Below are 16,620 nucleotides of genomic sequence, written 5' to 3'. Positions count from 1 at the left end.
AGCGTGGAAATACGTGGAATCGCGAGCCAGTACAGTTACAGCGATACTTGAAGCGATAACGAAATCATTTTTTTATTTTAACAAACTATCGATTAAGAATGAGACGACGCCTCGAACGAGTTGCAAATTTTCATATTCTTGCAAATATTTACGAAAACTATGTACACTCCATATACTATGGTAGTAAAGAATTTTCGAAAAGCATTTCGTTAAAATGATTTTCTTTGACATTTTGTCGAAATCTTTGAGTTAGTAGATTTTGTTTAAATTAGATCAAAGGTAGCTAATAGGTGTCTGACGTTCTGACCATAACGACTGATAATAATTGATAATTTATTCAAGTCAAGACGGTTGTTCGTGCAAGTGCATATTTTTATGTAATAAAATGCAAGTAGAGAAATGAAATTTAGATAGAAATTTGTTATCTTCTCTATTTTGCATTTTCTGCATAATCCATACGCTTTGCATATTTATGCATCGAAGCATAAATATGCAAGAATGTATTGTATATCTGGTGCTTATGTCGCATAGTTATCTCGTTGTCGGATAACCTTCTAATCAGAAATTTCGCGAAACGATGGAAAAACTGTAAGCTTGAATTCATCGACTTAAAGACGGCTGTACGTTGGAAAAGCAATTTTAATTAAACAAATAAATAACGATAATAAGAATCAGAGTATGTAACCGCTACGTATAATCGTAGGGTATCGCCTGGAAATTCTTCGAAGAGAAACCAAGGTCACTCCTCTTCTCGTCGAAGTGGTCGCCAACAGTGGATGATAGCCATGGAGGACAGCATACGACATGGAAACGGTAGCACGGTTACCACTCAAACGACTCTCGTGAGTATCCTTGCGAGCTTCTTCGAATCTAAAATGCTCGCCTTTTAGTATTCTCACGACTATCGTTCCTTTCTTACTACATCTTTATCGCTAAGGTTGGCAGAGCAGCTCTTATTCGTAATGTAAACGTACGGCGGTGTAACGTGCAACTGAACCAATAGATTTGTTCAATTTGAAACACACGGCCAAGAAATAAACTCGCTTTATACGTATAATACGGTATACGTACTTATTTTACTCGTCGCATATTTACATCCAAACAACTATAACTAATCTTTGGTGTCGTTCTTATTCCTCTCCCTTTTCCCTTATCTTTCTATAATCGAGCTACTCTTCTTAGTCACAATCACATATGGGAGATATTTTAGCGAGCCTATCTGCAGTTCACATGGCAGCAATAAGAAATGATGATTATTACGGTTCAGTAATGCTCCCCACTGTAGGTAAATTGTATTTTCGTACAGCCCAAAACTCGACATCAAAGACCGTATGGCTGGGAAAATGGGAACAGCGAAGCATTGAAATTGGCTCAACCTCCGAGCCCGCCGAGCAAATTCGCCAGCTTACCATACGATGGTAAGGTGTCTTTCGGTTGGATCCCGCCACGAACCAATCCAACTACTATCGAGAAACATCGCGAGGTTAGACGTCGATCATCGGAAGAAGATGGCCTCGAGGCGGACAAAACTCATCGACAGAGCTTCGACAAGGATCGAACGCCTCATCTACGAAAGCAACGTCAGAGTAACGAAATCATCAAGTCGAGCAGCGTGGAGGATCGTCTGCTGATGAATCACGAGCAATCCGAGCAGAACAGCCGAAGAAGAAACGATTCTGACTCGAGCGAAGGCAGATTCTCGAGAAACTCCGAATCAGAGAGATCTTCTATCCCACGGTCGAGCTCGGTCAGCGTCGAAAGATATTCGATGCGAGCCACTTGCGGATCATCCGACTTTTCCAGGGCGAACTCCACCTCGAACGAAAGATTCCACTCAGATTTTTCGATAGCCGTGGCCAGTGCCAGTTCCAACGATCGAGTCTCCGTGCCAACGTCCGATCCTTTCTCCATTCGAAACCTCGACTTTGTTTCCTTCTCTTTGCCGACCAGAACAGACTCCAATGAAAGATTCTCGGCACCAACCTCGGACAGGTGTTCGGAGGAACGTTACTCGGACATGTTCTCCACGAGGAATTCGGACTTCTCCACGAGGAATTCCACAGACTTTAGGACTCAATCTGAGGAGGAAAGATTTTCTGACGACTCGTTGGAGGAGCTTCTGCCTCCTCCCCCGCCCATCAGTAAGAGACATTCTATTGCTTGGGAAGTACCTCTGGAGGATGATCCACTTTATGCTCCCGGAAGTACCAAGGTGATTGGTAGGAGACGACGTAAAAGCAGCGACGTGTCCAGTAAGTTATTCTCTTGCTGACGAAATTCGACTCTTGTAACTCCAATATCATGTTAGTCGATATATAGGGTAGAGTCTATAGAATTATTTGCTATTAGTAGGCTGCGGATTTTTATCACACGCACAGCTCCGCGTGAAAATAGTTGTATGAACGTTATGGCGAGTTGTCAATATATTTCCTTGTTTATGAAAACCACTCAAAAAAGCAAAACATGGTCTGTTTCCAAATACATCCGACATGATAGACGTCTCTAACATGACGCGCAATTTTTCATTCTAACGAAACTTTACGCTATTTTTCAGCCATTTGCGAACATGTATGAGAAACAGCTATTAATCAAAATTCATCCGTATCTCCTGCACATCAACTACAGCTATGTCTGCAACGAAAACAAACATTTTTAAAATAGTTTCTCTTCGTAGCAAATCAATATATTCTCTTTCATTGTATTATGGAAATTGTTAAGATGCATTGAAAAATATTTGAATTTGGCTAGTTGCAAAGCAAATTGTTCTACATTAACGTAAACGACTCAACTTTACCCTATATCCTAGATTAATTCCATTTTCGAAAAATATACTCATTTTTAGCAAGTGATGTAAGTAAGTATCAATTGTATCATTATCTAATAGATGTTTTCGGGAAATTTAAGGGTGTCAGAATTGATAGAATGCCTATAATATTTAATAAATAAGTAAATATATAATAAAGTATTTGATACAATATCTCCGGTAGGTGAAACAAATTTTGATCTAGTTCTCATTTCTTTAATCACGTTCTTTAATCGTAAAGATATAAAGGTGCATAATCGCTCACGGTATATTAATATAATCGATCTCTTCGAAATGAAAATATTCGTCAACTAAATTTTTAATTTCAGGCGTCGGATCAGCGTCCAAACTACGCGACTTCGACGACTGGCAAGACCCCCGGTTATCGACCACTGACGATGATCTAGTCTCTCCGTATTCGGACTCCTCGACGAACGAGCTTGATCAGATACGACCCCAAGAACTAACCAAGAACGGCACTTACGTGATACGTCGTGGTCGAAAGAAAGAACGAAAAAGTTTACCAAAAGTCCCGACCAAAACCAAAAGCTTATCGTTTGAGAATAACGAGGAGAATCGGTTGTCTGATGTGAAACGATACTCGAGTACTTTCGATAATATTAGAAGTCTGCTGAGAGAAAATAAACTGGACGAACCGATGAACGATCCACCGATGGAATTTCCACCGTCGGTTCCACCCGACCTGGTCAGAGTCGTTTCTCTTCCAGCGATTAACGACGAAACCAGCAATTGGCCGCGAGAATTGGAAGTAACTGTCGAAGAGGAAGAAAGTTCAGACCTTTCAGACAAGGATAAAAAACCTCGGGAGATGTTCGAGCTGCTCCAGTTGTCGTCCTCGTTATCGTCCACCGATAATCCTGAGAAAGGCAGAATCGATGTCGATTTGTCGAATCAAGAGTCGAGAAACGCTACTACAGAGTTGAACAGCACGTGCAACGGAGTTTCGCTATCAGCCTCTAACAGCTATTCGAAAGGGTTCGCTGGTTTAACACCGTCTAGTGGGAATGTGTTTAACGAGGAACCAAGAAAATCTCCAAATTCTAGTAACGAACATCGATTAACGTCCAAGATCCCTGTTAACTTGCTGATTGAAGATCAGATTGTGAAAAAGGCTTTGAAGGAAAATCGTAGACAACTGGAGAAGGTCAGTGATGCTATCAAGGAAATTGAGAATGTGAAGAACAGCGAGTCTTATTCGGAGAGCAAGACACGATGGGCAAGGAGTGGAGAAGCGAAGCAACCATTGGCGAGGAAAAGCAGTCTTGACAGCGAATCGAATGATCGTGGAGTTGTGGATCGAAGTGGAGCGAGGAAACAGCACCATGATTCGGATTTTGATTCGGATACAGCGTCTAAAACCAGTCCTGAAACAACGGATATAGAGGCAAAAAGAACTAATGGGTCGGATATCTACGCGTCAGGGAAAAGATTGAGACAAAATGGAGTTGTTGAGACTCATAAGAATGATCAGAAGCAGATTGAAAATGTAATCGACGCTATTCTTGAAGATTCCAAGAATCCAGATTTTCAGGTGAGCTTTTCCTCATTGATGTCGTAAGTTGTACAACTTGAACGAAGGAGGAAATTCAGGATTTTCACACATTATAATGGCGAAAGTATACATATGAACGAAGACCACAAAAGAAAAATATGATAAATTTGATTATAATATCGATAAGCTTGATGGATAAATAGAAATATTCTAATATGATACATTCAGAGAGGAAAGAAATTTGAATTAAATATAAAGATACAATATATAAAACTAATGATGTAACTTTTAACTTTTAAAATACTCAATTGCAATTTTGTTCACATTAGCAAAGAAAAATCTAATAGCACAGAAAATTAATGACATCGTATTGATGATATATTTGCTTCTAGGTGAGCGTAGAAGTTCTTGAGTTTCCTCCGTTACCACCATCGCCTGTCGAGGAAGCGGACGAAGAAAGTTCAGACATCGGTCAGACTGCCGCAATCGTCTCTAAGCCAAAAAATCATAGCAATCGAACGATGGAGTACAGACCTAGGGTACCACCTCATCGTGGACCTGCTGCTAATCATTCCCTCTCGGATTCGAAAGATCAACAAACGTCTCTCAATACCAGATCCATGGATGCTGGATTTTCTCGGGGTAAAAGAACAACACCTAGTGCCACCAATTCCAGACGAGAGGTGCGTTTTACGAAATTTAAGCGAGGTGTTTTATCGTGTTTCAGGTAAAAAGATACCTAATAATAACAATAAGAAGGTGAGTCACGAGAAAAATGATATGTAGATGTCTCCGTTACTTCTTTTAATTTAATGAATGACTTCTCAGTACAAAAATTACAGTATTTGAGGATTATGTAATTACAAGGTTACAAATAGCGAAATACTTACTCATAAATTTGATTAACTTAGTTGTGTAAAACTCTATATCTGTTACTCTGTTTTTGCTTCTTCTCGTCGTTCACCTTTGTATACAAAGCTGTAACAAAAAATTATTATCAATTTTTAATTGTTGCTGTTGTCGTTGTCATGCATTATTACTAGTGATTTATTTCTCGTAGCAAATACCCGTAGAACGAAGGACTTTGCCTACGGACCTACCTGGACCTTCACGACGACGTCCCTTCACCAAGAGACATTCGCCGTCGGCGGAACCGTGCTCCTCAGTTGGAAATGGAGGCTGTAGTAGCAGTACTAACGCAAACGGAGCAAACAACGGAGCTTGTAGCAGTAGCAGTGGTGGAACCACCGGTAACATAGCGACTGGTACCAGCGGAATGCAAACTTCTTGTTCGCTTCCAGAAACCCCTGTTTTCGCTAGAGGGAGCGACATTCCCAGAACTCCCCAGCATGCCAGCAATTCGACACAGATGCGTCGACAACCTGGTTGGTACGCACCAACCACGGCTACCACCGGGTAAGAATCGTCTTTTTCGATCAAGTTATTGATTTTATCAAAATTTCAATATTACTACACATCTTGTTTTCCACTGTATTATCAAGTTTTTTATTACGCCGCTTTTGTTTTTCTAAATATTTCACCATTTTCTTTCACCGATATAGTAGGAGTTAATATTCTTTAAAATATCACTTTTAAAACATAAAATAAACTTTTACGTATCACTATATATATATATATATATACGTATATATATGTATGCGTTTTCTGTTTCTTGAGAACAGTTTCTCTGTTTTCTGATCTGAAGAAACAGAATCATTTACTAAGGAGAACATAGAAAGCTTAAAATATAACTACATTATTGCCAAAAACGATGTATGTATTTCTAACTTGTACAACAGTTTAAAAACTTGAAAAATGGCGCTTCGTACGCGTGCCACGAGCGCGCTTGCGCGAACATAGCCACGAATTCCCGCGTAAGCAATTACTGTTGATCATTGACCGATTGCATATGCACGTGTATGCTGTATACACAACTTAAAATTGATAACTCAATTCAACGAAGGAAACAAAAACAATAGCGATAACAAGAGTACGATAAAAATGAATAAAATAAAAAGTATAAAAATTGATATTCGATGTGAACAGGTATCGCAGGAATAACCCGGGTCTGGAACAGGCGATAATCGGAACCGAGTTGTTGCGATTAGCCGGTGGCCCGAATCGTGGATGGTACCCGACGAGAAAGGCGAACCAACCGCGGCCAGCCTCGATCGAGCATCTCGAAAGACTAAACAACGCGTACGATCCACGCTTGGCTGGCTCCGGAGACCAAAGGAAACCATTGACTCTGCCGACAAACATCACACCGAACAAATACTTCGGCCAAAGTAAGCACAGCTCCGCCTCCAGCACTCGCGAGGCGCTACGGAGGGTCACTAGCTTGCTCATCAAGAAAGGTAAGCGCTGGAATTTGCGCTATTACAAGAGCCCGCGATCGTGGAAGCAGTGAACGTCGCCGCGGCCGGGCCTCTAGAAAATACGATGTCAGTCGCCAAGCCATCTCGATTCATTGTGAATCCTGTTTACTTCACAAATCGTCGTTTTCTGATCTCTAACTTCGCAATAAATCGAGTTCAAAGAATTTACGTTGTATTCTGATGAAATTTGTTTTATTCTCTGATTGAATTAAGGTTAGGTAGATCACAAAATAACGTTTTGTGATGTAAATAGATTCACAAACCGAGTATTGCTGCGAACATGGTTTTCGAAGTAACGATCGATTTCTCCCTTATTCGATAAATCGTTATCGTTTCTAGAAACGAAAACATTTGTATTTTTATTCTTAGAGATATAACGTTTACGACGACGACATCGTTACAATAATCGATAAGTCGAAGTCAACGTCGACCGAATTAACCTAGCGTCAAAATTAAGTTGGTCAAATTTACATATATGAGTATATAAGGTAAATCATCGTTATTTCAAAAGTCATTCGCATCGAGTTTTCAAGCGGTTTGACACATTTATCGGAATCCATGTAATAACCTCTTCAAAGCAACGCCAATAGTTTCTCTGACTTACTTCTTGCGTGACCTTTCGTGGCACTGAGTGTCACCAATTTAATTCTGGCTATCTTACTGCTGTACATGGTTTGTTTAAATAATTTGCTTTTTATAATAATTCTCATATCTCCTATTGTAAGAAAGAAACTGTAAACTTGAATCTTATTATCTTAAGAAATCAGTTTCTTTCTCGCGATAATACTTTGATATATCTATATGTAGTTATCGCATTTTTATACTGCCATTAACACGCTGCAGATGGTCGATTTATTACTTTAGTACACTTTACTAGTTTAATCTAATTTTTTCTATATTACTTGGAAGATGCTTTGACAGATTTATGTAGCGCTACAGCTATATGTGTATTCCTGCCACATAAATAAAACTCTCCTGGGGGTATTCTAACCTAGAACTTGTAAACAATCGATTTCTTTTTCTCATTTTCTGAAAGTATAGGTTTTCTAAAAGCATAAGTTTATGACAGGATCTTTTCGAAGTTGTAAAATGAACGAAGTTATAGGAATTTGAAGATGTTATACAATATATAGGATGCGAATTTAAAAGCGTACAGGTTTTAAAAGGATGTCCGTTTTTCTTGAAACTACATTTTTCTTAAACGATTAAAAACGACCTCTCAAGATCAGTTTGACCGATTGATTCCAAATTTTGCTCAGAATTATTAAAACAATCTTTTCTCTATCTTTTTTCCTTTTTCTTTTTTCGATCGCTGTCATATCTTTCCCAATGGGGAGCTTAGTTTCCGGTAAGCCACGTGTATTTCGTCGCGTCGTGATTGTACAGTGGTTCCATCTGGCGAAAGCTCCGCAACTAGGTGGGACGAATCAACTGACCTTGAAAATATGAATGTACAAGACAAGAAGGATAGAGGAACAAGGCCTCCCTCCTCCGCGTTACACGCTGCAAGGCTAGCTTGTACATTTCCACGAGGCTACTCAATTTTCATTTTATCATCAAAACACATTTATGTCATTCCACTCTTTCTATTTCAATGCTTATCGACGTTCCCCATTATCTTGTATCGTCATATAGTTTCGAAGTGTAAAGAGACTCGAGAATCGATCATATCGGTCCAGGTTAGACTATACACAGTCGTCGACCTGTTCTCGAATCTTGTAACGTGGATAAGGTGTGTGCTCTTCTCTTTTCGAATAGCGCAACGTTGCGCCGGCCGGTTAGGGCAGTCGAAGAACCGGTATAATAAGAATGGTAAATGCTAAAGATTCACTAGAAAACTAGCGACGTTGTTGGAGCTCGCGATTTCCACGTCGAAATATCTCCTAGTACGAACAATACATCCCACGTCCTTCCACCAGTCGTTCACGTTATTGATTCAACTACGCATATAGAAGAAAATGTTCACTTGTTTCTCGCGGCGCGCGACGTTTCATCCTCCAATGCTGTTTCCGATTTCATTGCCTCTACGTTCGTACGAGGTTCTATAGAGGAGACACTTTATCAGCGACTATACACGTTTTACACGAACGAATGTATGAATCAATGTTGTATAGTCGGTCCCTACGATGGATACGTCTAAATTATGTACGAGTAAATTCGCTGTAAGCAACATGAATTTGGTTGTGCCGATAGAGAAAACGGGCGCGTCACGGATCAATACTCATCCATGCGGAGATAGCGTCGACCGAACTGCATTTTCTCTTTCTTCGAATGTTACTCATCCAACATTACCAACTCGAGTCAACGACCCATGTCTTAGTCTGTCTTTTTTTACGCTAAATAGAATCAAAGAGTATTCTACGTCATCCTGCTTACGACAGCATCATTCAGAATTTATCTGAATTTATACATATACAGCGTTTCTTCTATTTTCGTGTACATCGGCGATCAAGCCAACACTGAACACAGCGAGAGAAAGCGAAAATAACATGGATGTGCGCAACCCTGTGCCTCCAGTCTTATCACCGCCGGTTATTTATTTATAGAACGTCGCGGTATCGATGCTCTGAAAAAGAGCTTCCGCGCATGCGAACCAGATAACGCTTATCCTTTATTCAGCTTTCCCTCTTTAAAGCGTGGGATCCGTCGGGAAATTGAACTAAGCTACGTTGTACTGTGCTAATCGTAAGTTTCAAAATATTTCTTTCCATACATATGCATACGCAAATACCGAAGCGTGTCGACCAGAAGCTAAAACGTAGTACAAGCTTAGCTTTCGGTGGAAACGGTTCAGTGTACATAATATGTACTGAAACAAATATAGCAAACATAGCATAGCTTGGCGTCGCTTAACTTTTCGGTAGACTCTCAGTCAGGCATCTTTCCAGTCTCGACCTTTTCGCTCCATATAGAAGCTGGGTATCGCTCGAACAGAACGACGTAGCGTGTAACCGTTGAAAAAAATGATTGGGAGAAAAACAGCATGGGGTAGCAAAGGCGATTGACCAACGAGGGGATGTTTTCAGTTTGGTTAGTAAGCGGCCGGCTCGCTGGACGGGTTGGGTTCAGAGCAGGGACGCGTGGGAAGCCGGAAGGACACGGAAGGGGTGACTAGCTCGACTCGAACCAGGGGTGGTGGCAATCGTTACTCCCGTCTGCTGTTGGTCTGTCTAGCAACCCTCCGTAGTCGACCAAATGCCATCCCTACCAAAGCGGGAATTTGTATCATGGTCGTCGAGCTGCGTTCTCAGTGAGACTTTCCACCCAATAGAAATTGCCGGACTATCACTTTTTTTTCACCATCTCCTCTTTCCTTTCCCCTTTATTTTACGCGATATTTTCCCTTCATTTACCTCCCTTCTTTGATTCCTCCCTTTTGTTCTTCATCTTTTGCTATTTCAAAGTTACGAAAAATACTTTAATCGATGAGTCTCTCTCTCTCTTCCTCTCTCTGTCTCTATCTCTCTCTGGGCCACCAGCTCGATGACTGCACGTTTTTCATGGAAACTGTGCTATAACTGTTATCATCGATATTTCTAATTATACCTACGTCATTGCACTCTGCCAGCATGCAGGAGCTCACTGATGATACATGTGGCATTTGCCAATGCCTCGAGATTGATCTACCGGGCGGTCAGAAATATCTGACGAAAGTTTCTATACTCGGTGAATGATACAAATGAAAGAGAACGTTCCAGCTACGAATTAAAATATTTTGGATATATGAGGTTCAACATTGCCATGCCTTTATTTAAAGATTCTATTTATATATTTTTATTTAATGATTTACCCCTTTATGTGTCCTTTTATTTCTGTGAAATATTTCGTTAAAAAATTATTTAATATTTAAATTTGCAAGGACTAAATGTAATTGGGATTAATAATTTGCTATATTAATTTTTAGTTTCCTAATTATATAAGCTTCTAAGCGAAGAATGAGCCAGTTAATAACTGCTGTGTAGATACGGCAATTAACTCAAATTAACTCAAAACACCTTACTCTATAAAATTAAATTCTACGTCGCGTCGCACGATAGCAACCAAAAACCGGTATAGCATTTCGCTTGCTCGCTCTCAGCTCTCTACCTGTCACTGTATCCTCTCACAATCAGTTACATGATAAATCCGCTGTTTTTCTTTTCCTTTTTTTTTTTCTCTCGTTTCTCAATAATCAACGTACATATTTCCAGCCACTGTTGACAAATTGAGAAAAAAGCATTTGAAAAATCGTACGTTACTTATCCGTATCGTTCGTTATTCTACGAAGCAGCTGATAACCCGTCTCAAAATTCACTCTCAACATTGACAAGTCGAACGAAACTGTTTTGGTAATGAAGAATTTTCGTCGTTATCACTTAAGAGAACGTGTGGAGAGAAAGAGGGAGTGTACCCACGTGCGTACGTCTGTGTGCGTGGCGGGGGGGACATAAAAGGATGGGTCAGAGCAAACTACGCCAGACTGTGAGTCGTGAACGTTTGGACATTTAGAATGTCAGCTGGTTTCAGTATGTTGCCAAGAGAGATTCCGTTTGTCCTTGAACAAACTTAATCTTGCTTCCCTTCGTCTTATCTCCGGGGCTGGAGATCTACTTGAAGGCATTTTTTAAACGTAAATACCAACTTCTTTCCTTTTATTCCTAAATAGAAAAATATACACGCCTACGTTACGTTTCACAACTATAAAACTACCCAAAAAATTTTTATATGCTATGTTATTTATGTATGTTCTATGTTAACGCGATGAGTAGACTGCAAATATTTATTCAAAATCATGTTTATGAAATGTGTTTCATCTATTAAATATTAAAAGGTGTACTGTCACGTGCATTCTGTATATTTTCCTACATTTAAACTTTCTATAAATTCGTATACTTTGATATTTTATATATTTTATGTCTTTTATACTTTAAACATATATATTTGTGTATTGTATGTACTCTGTATACTTTTGTACATTTAAACTTCTCAAACATTCACATACTTCAATATTTTGTACATCTTTGCATTCTGTACGTTATATGTATTCCGTGCATCAGTGCATCCTGTAAATTTTGCATAAGCACACAGAAATCCGCAGTGCAATGGCAAGGAAAGTAACAGTAGACGAAAGATAGAAAAAGAAAAGCGAGAGGGAACCTCGTTTTGGTTGTTCGGAAAATTATCGATCGATTCGAATATCGTGAACAAAATCACTTGTAGCACGAATGCCAAACCCATTCACTCTCGCTATCTTTGGCTCGCAACGAACATAAAATTGCAACTAGTGTCTGCATCTTCGAGGAACAACTAAAAATACCGTATCGCCACGATCGACCGACTCCACGCTCTTTGTTTCGTTTCGATAGATCAGGTTTCTTTATTTTCATGGTTAAGCCATAAGTTGTGCGTTATCGTCTAGATTGTCACGTGTTAGATAATAGTAACGACACTTAACCATGGCATTGAATAAGAACCCTAGACACGACCATGACCTCGATCGAAGGTAACTCATTCGTTTCTCGCGCTCTTTTCCTCTTTTACCCTTTTGCTCGTTTGTTCGTCGTCTCTCTGTTACTCTTTGTCATTCCTAAACAGCTATCGGTACAACTTTTTTGAAGTTATCTAATGGGATGATCGTAATAACGAACTAGTAATCAGAGAAAGAAATTCGTGGAAATGGAAAAGTCGAAAAATTGTACGGGAGAGATCGAATTACATGTTTGTAGGCGCGTTTGTAAAATCTATAATCTACCTGGTGTCTCGGCGAAACGAATACCTGAATACCTGCGTTATCTACGATCGTACGAAAAAGCTTTTCAAGACGAAGTTAAATCATATGAAGAGACTCGTGTAACGGTGGAAAGAATCTTTTCTCAGCCTCTTTTTTTTCCCCCTTTTCTTCTCTTTCCCTGTTCTTCTCTTTAAGGAAGGAGATTTCAAGGTCATCGGTATTTCCTAAATAGAATATAGAATTATTCGCACTATGAATGTAATTTTGTATTCTCCGCGCAAAAGTATTAAAGTATTTATGGGTATTTATGAAATGAAGAGTTTAAAAGATATTTCGATTTTAATTGAAATGTAGTGTACGAAAGGAAGAGAACAGAGACAAGAAGGGAAAACAGAAACGTAAGAGCGTCACTTTGCCTCTCTCTTTGTCTTTCACACGACCCGAAAGTGTTACAAATTTAGGATTAAAATATAAAAATTTCAACCAGGAATTTTCAGACACAAATACTTGAATATCTTTGCGTGGAAAATAAAAATGTCTTGAAATTTCGTGAAGAGATGACCTTGAGGAAAAATCCATTCGTTATATGTGTCCCTTGAAGCGGTTGAACTCTGTCTTGAGAAGATTCTTCATACGTATACGCCTATAAGTCAGATGTTTAGGTGATTTGCTTTAGTTAAAACGTACATAGAATTCGTACAATATCTAGAAAATTTTCGATAATATTTCCAACAGTTGCACGGTAAAGATAACTTCCGTGACGTTATTCCACAAAACGAAGCAAATAGGACAGAAGCGTTGAATTGAAACGGCGCCTTCGGTAGAAACTAAAGACACAGATCGGCCAGACTTTCCAACAATTTTATTTCCAATCGTCGCGTCGTTTACAAAGTTAAAGCTGTTGGCAAAGATCTCGTGTCCTGTCATCCAAAGCTAGCCGCTGAAACAAGATATGGAGAGGTTATTATTATCCTGCCAGAAATAGAGTGGCGAACGTATATACTAGTGGTTATTACTGGTGGCCGAATAAACTCTGGATGGAAAGGGAGCAAAGGACTTTGGTATGGCTTGGTCTAACGCTGAGACAATCTTAGAGAATTAAGAAGAAGTTGTGCGAAGCTGCGTAACCATTTGCACGTTACTTTACGAATCGATAGATTCTACATGTAATCTGCTCGAAAGCGGCTTTAACTAGAAATGTTGCTCGTTAGGATCAGAGTGTGTCCTCGCTGTGTCGTGTTCTTACCTGGCATGCGGCAGCCTCTGGATTTTATTTGGTGAATTTTCAAGGGGAACACGCGCTGTACTTGAAGATTATCTGCAAACGTTGCTATACGAGTGATCTGGTACTCGCTTATGTCCTTCGTACGCGCGTTTCTCCTCTTCCACGTTACACTTTTTAACTGCATTTATTTTTCGCTAGCTTTTGCGTAGTGATCTGTGGTTTCCCATTCCGTTCAGCCGTATAATTCGAAAGAAAACAATGTTTTCCATTTTCTTAGACCAGCACTGGTTTTCGGCTGTTTCAGGAAGCGGCAGCAAGGATGGCAAAAGTGGAAAGGACAATGCATCACCGTGTGGCCCATACGCAGGTAAGTTCGCATTTTATATCCTCCATCTGTCTTTGCTATACTTTTACGATTGAGATAATACTTATCGGCAACTGGAATCTCAAGCTCAAACAGCTAAAATTGTCAAGTTGTGAAGATTTTTTCTAGTGACGAGTTCAAGTCCAATAGTTGAAAGTTCACTTCACACGGTTCGAGTACTATACTCGTAACATGTAATAATTTATTCGTTGTTCTTGTCACAAGTATTCCATTTTCACAAGCTATTTTCGCACCTTGTGAGTATTCGAATGTATCAGAAGGAACGTTATCTGGTTTCCGTGACTTTTCTCTGTTCCTCAAAATTAAACAAATAATTCAAAGTTCTCGTGCAGTTGGAAATGTTGGGAAAGCTACGACTAATCCAAATCCAGTGAAAGTTCTCTAGGATGAACATCCGTAGCACTGACATAAGTAATGAAAAAAAGACCCCTTCTCTCGGTGTATCGCTCCCCGAGGGATCTGCTTGGAAGACTTAAAGCTGTAAGCTAAAAAACCTTTTATAAATAGAGTTTCGTTACTTTTTAAACAGACCATGCACGAATAGCGCGGTAAATTATGTTCCAATGCAAATTATGTTTCGTGTTAAAGAATATCCAAGCCGCTGGTCCAACAATAAAATACGATAATGAACCGAATAAAGTTCATCGTCATAAAATATGTAAAGTATGTATGTAAATACAGTTCAAAAAGTGCAGCAAAGTCGATCCACGATTTATAATAAAATGAGAGACGGAGAAACGGAGAAAAAGAGAGACAGGGAGAGACTAACAATGAGTGGAATAGCTAATTGAAAACGAGGCGATAAAATAATAAAATCACTATTAAATCATGGTGATAAGAACACCGTTATGATGGAATATTATTGTGCAATAGTGAGATTAATAATTTGACTCGTATTTTTCCGATCTGTGTAATTGTTCGAATTTCAATAGTTTTTCTTCGCATATAATTAAGAGGACGAATTGTTGGTCCAAGTTTGGTGCCCTTCCTGTACCATACGATACGATTCGGTCATATTCTATGCCACACGGATACTTATCCTTGTAAGTACTTGTTTGTAAGTTTTTTATTTTATCGCTGGTAGAGGGGGAACGTGGCTGTGTGTGTGCACACGCATACATCTTTGCACACGTAACATAACCGGTACACACATGGCATTCCAAAATATCCATTCCCTTTCCACCAGCAGTTTACCAATGTCCGCCTCTAGTCTGAACAGCCAACAGCAGTTCTATTAATATTCTTTGGTTATTTTTGAAAAAGCTCTTCTTACCAAGAGAAACAGAACGAAGGATAGAGAAGAACTTTATGTACAAGCCAAACAACGTTTCCTTCAATTTGTCTGTAAAGGTGCGTCTAGAGCGAGCTGAATAAAATTCAAGCATAAACGAAACATGTAAATTCTATCGGTATTTGACGATTGCTGGCCTCTAAGAACGCCGGAAGAATATTCGTCTGATCGTTGTGAATCGATCAACGAACAAATTGCTCGACGAACGTTTACGCTAAACGAGTGTAGGCGAGTGCTGCTCCTGCTCTCTCTATGTTCTATGGTCGTTTCGTCTAATCTTAACACTCTACACAAAGAGCTCGAGAAGTATCTTCATTGCCACGACATGATTTCTCGCCAGTAACAAGCAACATTGCTGTCAAGTTCGGATAGTTTGGCTAGTCAAGTAACAGAGATCAGACACACCCAACAATTTGCGTGTACTACGTGCGCTACGTAGCTGCACACTATCGGTATTGATCCATACGCACCGTTCTCTCGTTCTCGCTCGCTTTATCCCTTTTCTCCAGCTCCTGGCATCGCAGAGATGTGGCCTTCTTCTCACGATTTCTTATCAACAACGAATACAGAGATAGCGGCATGTATGAATATTAACGCGGCTAACTGTATTCGTGAAGCGACCAGGATACCGGCACCAGAGTTGAGAACTTGCACCGATATGATGGTAACCAGGAGAACTTTAAACATAACAGAGAGATATAACAGAAGGATAGAATCGTTTCGTACGGATACAATGGAGTTTGTATTTTCCGAATATGATATATTCTCGAGCGAGTTGGAACACATCGAGAAATGGAGGAAGAGTATCCGCCGTCGCGACGGTCGTAGCTGGTTTTTAACGTCCGTCGATTCGAAGGAAAGGCCGGAAAGGCCGTCGATTATTATGCAGGCGACAGACAATTGCCAACGCTTCCCCTATTAACATATAGCGAGAGTAAAAACGTGGCTGAAATACACGACGCAGTTGGTGCGTCGCTCCAGTACCAGCTTTGCTTGTACACTCAGATTTTAATAATCCAATGAGATAAACAAGTATACGCACTATACTATATAACACATGATGACAGAAAATTCAATTACAAAGCGAGCAATTTTTATCGGTAAAGAAATGCGGATGATTTGGATGGGTATCGAAGTAGCATGTAAAAAAGAAAGAGTTTGGCCCACTGTCCACGAAACGTCGTTTCATAGACGCGTATTAGACGCGTTGATACTCGCGGTAGGTACGCTTTCATACAACGATGGTTGTAAAGTAAGTCACCTAGTCACGAAACAGCAGCGAACCGTTTTCGTTGTTACGCATTTTCATTATGAC

General features: G+C 39.8%; 1 protein-coding gene and 1 long non-coding RNA gene across 13 annotated transcripts in view; one reads left to right on the top strand and one right to left on the bottom strand.

The window, feature by feature from the left end:
- The window catches only part of LOC100650668, a 57,553-nt gene that overhangs the window by 31,566 nt on the left and 9,367 nt on the right, over positions 1–16,620 (top strand). For 6 of the 12 annotated variants that reach the window (XM_012317872.3, XM_003401809.4, XM_020867342.2 and 3 more), the window contains 7 exons: positions 704–842; positions 1,307–2,252; positions 3,133–4,355; positions 4,709–4,999; positions 5,377–5,732; positions 6,363–6,673; positions 13,934–13,996. In XM_012317872.3, coding sequence (XP_012173262.1) covers positions 704–842; positions 1,307–2,252; positions 3,133–4,355; positions 4,709–4,999; positions 5,377–5,732; positions 6,363–6,673; positions 13,934–13,996 — 3,329 coding nt within the window. Of the gene's footprint in view, positions 1–703; positions 843–1,306; positions 2,253–3,132; positions 4,356–4,708; positions 5,000–5,043; positions 5,076–5,376; positions 5,733–6,362; positions 6,674–13,933; positions 13,997–14,346; positions 16,448–16,620 lie in introns of all 12 variants that reach the window. The other 6 variants (XR_007226725.1, XR_007226726.1, XR_007226727.1 and 3 more) reach the window with 6 other exon arrangements.
- Positions 12,564–14,347, bottom strand: LOC125386507. Its single transcript, XR_007226732.1, has 2 exons — positions 13,651–14,347; positions 12,564–13,344 (listed from the first exon to the last, which is right to left on the bottom strand). It is a non-coding gene; the product is annotated as an uncharacterized LOC125386507 (long non-coding RNA).

The sequence above is a fragment of the Bombus terrestris genome, chromosome 16, assembly GCF_910591885.1.
Source record: "Bombus terrestris chromosome 16, iyBomTerr1.2, whole genome shotgun sequence".
NCBI lineage: Eukaryota > Metazoa > Arthropoda > Insecta > Hymenoptera > Apidae > Bombus > Bombus terrestris.
The sequence above is the reverse complement of the archived record's forward strand: the minus strand, read 5'-3'. Positions and strand labels throughout refer to the sequence as shown.